The sequence below is a fragment of the Otolemur garnettii genome, unplaced genomic scaffold, assembly GCF_000181295.1.
Source record: "Otolemur garnettii isolate 467f Iridium unplaced genomic scaffold, OtoGar3 scaffold00082, whole genome shotgun sequence".
NCBI classification, from domain to species: Eukaryota; Metazoa; Chordata; class Mammalia; order Primates; family Galagidae; genus Otolemur; species Otolemur garnettii.
Genome location: NW_003852477.1, coordinates 998,978 through 1,002,634, shown reverse-complemented (window position 1 = coordinate 1,002,634; position 3,657 = coordinate 998,978). Strand labels below are relative to the sequence as shown.

The 3,657-nt window shown below is 48.2% G+C and overlaps 1 protein-coding gene across 2 annotated transcripts in view; it reads right to left on the bottom strand.

The window, feature by feature from the left end:
• TTC21A (tetratricopeptide repeat domain 21A) overlaps nucleotides 1-3,657 on the bottom strand; it is a 39,137-nt gene that overhangs the window by 20,349 nt on the left and 15,131 nt on the right. For both annotated transcript variants that reach the window (XM_003794476.1, XM_003794475.1), the window contains 2 exons: nucleotides 2,105-2,203; nucleotides 641-833 (listed from right to left, as the gene is read on the bottom strand). In XM_003794476.1, the coding sequence (XP_003794524.1) occupies nucleotides 641-833; nucleotides 2,105-2,203 (292 nt within the window). The remainder of the gene's footprint in view (nucleotides 1-640; nucleotides 834-2,104; nucleotides 2,204-3,657) is intronic.

Below are 3,657 nucleotides of genomic sequence, written 5' to 3'. Positions count from 1 at the left end.
AGTGAAGGTGGTGAATAGAACCATCCTCAAGACTCCACCTGTGGGGCCTGAGGAGAGGCAGGGCCTCTGATATAGGGCTGGGAGTATTCCTATGAAATTAGAGCGTGGACATCAGAGGTCTGATAGAGATCAGAGTGGCTTTTTTTTTCTTTTTTGAGACAAGGTCTCACTTTGTTGCCCAGGCTAGAATGCAGTGATCATCATGGCTCACAGAAACCTCAAATTCTAAGACTTAAGCAATCTTTCTCCCTCAGCATCTCAAGTAGCTGGGAGTACAGGTACCTGCCTTAATGCCTGGATAATTTTTCTATTTTTTGTAGAGATGGGGTCTTGCTATGTTGCATGGGCTGGTCTGAAACTCCTGACCTGAAGTGATTCTCCTACCTCAGCCTCCCAGAATGCTAGGATTACAGATATGAGCCATTGCATTTGTCCCAGAGTGGCTTTGATCACACCTCCAAGCTTTCCTGAGCCTCTTATAATCTATTCTTGTGGATTTCCAGAAAGGTACCCCCATCATACATTGCATCTCCAAACTCATGCACCCTCCAGGGAGAATGCTTCCCAGTGTCTCCCTTTTAGACCCATGGAAGCTGCCCAACTTGGCTACCACCCCCTCCCTGCCCCAGCCTGTATAGACCTGTCAGAATAGCCACACCGCTCTGGTTTAGTCTCATGCCCTCTGAATACCACTGCAACGCTTCCTTCACTTGGTTCCGCAGGATGTAGAGATAGCCCAGCTCTGTGGCTGCACAGGCATAGGAGGACGTGGTCATGAAGATACGCTCCATGAAGCTACACACTTGCTGTAGAATTGCCTGGTGCTTCCCACACTGCAAGGAACCAACATATGGGAAGGAGAGACCAGTCAGTCCAACCTGTCTGAGCAAGGTCTCTTCAGGAATGAGGGACAATTTGGCAGGGTTTGGGAGGCTCATGAGGACCTGGTAGGTACCCTGTGTCTAGGCAGTTGGGTCTGTGGATCTGCCTACCTCCCAAAAACCCTCCCATTGGCCATATCTAAGGAATCTGTCTCCAGCCACAGAGTCCCCTGAGGAACCTGTCCCCTGTCTGGGCATAGTAACTGGTCCAAGGAGTCACCAAGAGCTTTTTCAAAATTTGAAGCAAATAATTTTTCAAAGTGAGAGAAGTTCTTTGTGTCCATTGGAGAGAAATGCCCCTGAAGGCCACCATCAACCACCTTCCCTGCTGTGTGTGGAGAGAATCAGCCACATATGAAGGGAGAGATGGTGTTCTGGTGCAGGCAACTCCACAGTTCTGGTCCCTGAGGCCTCAGAGCTGCTCTCATTCTTACAGCAATTCCTTCTAGAAAATCTTGCTTTGGGGCTGAAGGGTCTGACAGAGACACAGATTCTTTGGCAACCTGGTTTATTCTGACTTTCCTTGTTGTCAAAGAGGCCTAGGCAGGCCAGCCTTCTCAGGTCATTTCCTCAAAAAAAAAAAAAAAAAAAGGGAACTGGGTACCTTGGGACCCAAAGCCAGAGCTGGGCATAGCTGTGTTGCCCAGGAGCTATAAGACCACCTGCTCTCCCCAAATATGGCCCTCTGAAAGCACTTTGAACCCAACTTCCCGATCTTCATAGCATCTCTGTGGGGTGCCTGGGCCAAGAACACCAAAACCACATGTCATAGTTATCAGCCAGAGTCAGACAGGGGCCACATTGTGGGTCACCAGCTTGAAAGCAAAGTTTTTTTTTTTTGAGACAGAGTCTCAAGCTGTCACCCTGGATAGAGCGCCATGGCATCACAGCTCACAGCAACCTCCAACTCCTGGGCTTAAGTGATTCTCTTGCCTCAGCATCCCAAGTAGCTGGGATCACAGGTGCCTGCCACAATGCCTGGCTATTTTTTGGTTGTAGTTGTCATTGTTGTTTGGCGGGCCTGGGTTGGATTCAAATCCATCAGCTCCAGTGTATGTGGCTGGAGCCTTAGCTGCTTGAGCTACAGGTGCCAGGCCCTGAAAGCCAAGTTTGAGCTGGAGAGAGAGAGGCAGGGTGCCCAGGGACCTTCTTGGGGGAGCACAGGCCTCCTGAGAAATGCAGAGGGAAACATCATTTCAGAAACCAGGAAAGAATCTTCTTACCAGTCTGCCAACCACAAGAATTTTTTTAAGATGGAGGTTTGGATTTTGGGGCTCTCTCATCTCTAGTGCATTAATCAGATTTTTAACATGATCAGCAGCCTGTAGGGACAAAACAGATAACGTTGAAGGCAACATGCGGAGCCAGAGTTGAGCTGTGGTTCTCAACCCTGGCTACACATCTTGGCGGAGCTTTAAAATAATCATGCTCCAGCACCACCCCCAGGGATTCAGATTTAAGTGGACTGGGGTGGCCCAGGCACCAGAATTACTGCCAAGCCCTATAGATGGAGCTTTGGGAAACATTATTTACCCAGAGCTGATACTGCCCTTCTGTTCCTGAGTTTGTGAAGGGAAGCTGCCCTTTCAGACCACCCAGGCAGAATTGAAGCCAGCCCTCGCTATCTGTACGGGAGCCCACCAGGCCAGCAGCAAACCACCTGTGCAGGCCCAGAAGCCTCTGCTCCATTTTGATGTGAGTCACCACATTGGTGCCTCTCTGTCATTCTAGAGAGCCCTCACAATAGCCTTGTAAGTCAGTGTAACTATCTGAACTTTCCAGTACAGCAGAGGAGAGGTCAGAAGGGTTAGGCAATTAGTCTGAGGTCACCTAGCCAGTTAGGTGACTGATGCCAAAGCTTGGATTCTTTCCAGTTGACTATTTTGTTCACTCCCCACTCAGCAGTAGGCAGTTCTTAGCTTCCAGCTACAACGAAGGGCCACAAAAGAAAACAGAGATGGCTCTCCATGCTCTGTTCAGTAAGCATGAACAACTTGGGACTGGGCAGCCAGGCTGGGGCTAGGGGTAGTCCCAGGGTCTGAGGTCAGGGTGAAATGGGGGCATTAAAAAATGCTAACTCTGGGTTTAACCCTTAGGCCAGGTCCCAGAAAGTTCTTCCCGGGCCTCTAGGGTTGCAGGGAGCTGAGGATGGGCTTGTTTTCTTGTCCCTACCCAGAAATAGTGTTGGGGTCTTTTTCAAGACTTCTATCCAAATATAAACTATCCCCTCTACCTTGCCCTACCCCATAAAACCTACAATCCCAGAGTGATGCAGAAGGAACCAGAAGCTTCCTCTTTCTATCATGACCTCTTAGAGACTCTTCATTTGCAAACTCTCTACCAAGGCAAAGTATTTTATTTGTTTAAAAGGCAATGTTTTGGCTAAAAACACAAACTCTTCTCAAAATAAGAACCTGTCCAGGCATTGAGGTTTCATTCTTTGAGCATTGTACATGTTTCTGACTGTATTTGAGGGGGATTTTAGGTTTCTTTGGAAAATTACAAGGCTTAGGCACAAGTATGGGACCAGGTACTACCTGGCCAATGACTAAGTAATTCCAATCATTTGTTTTAAAACATGGCATTTCCTGAATTCTGAAACACTAGTTTGACTTCTATTATCAGTTAACATTGACTGAATTATTATAGTGTGCCAGGCACTGTTCTAAACGTTCCCAATTCTTGGCTGAGAGCGGTGGCTCACGCCTGTAATCCTAGCACTCTGGGAGGCTGAGGTGGGTGGATTGCCTGAGCTCACTGCCTGAACAAGAGCAAA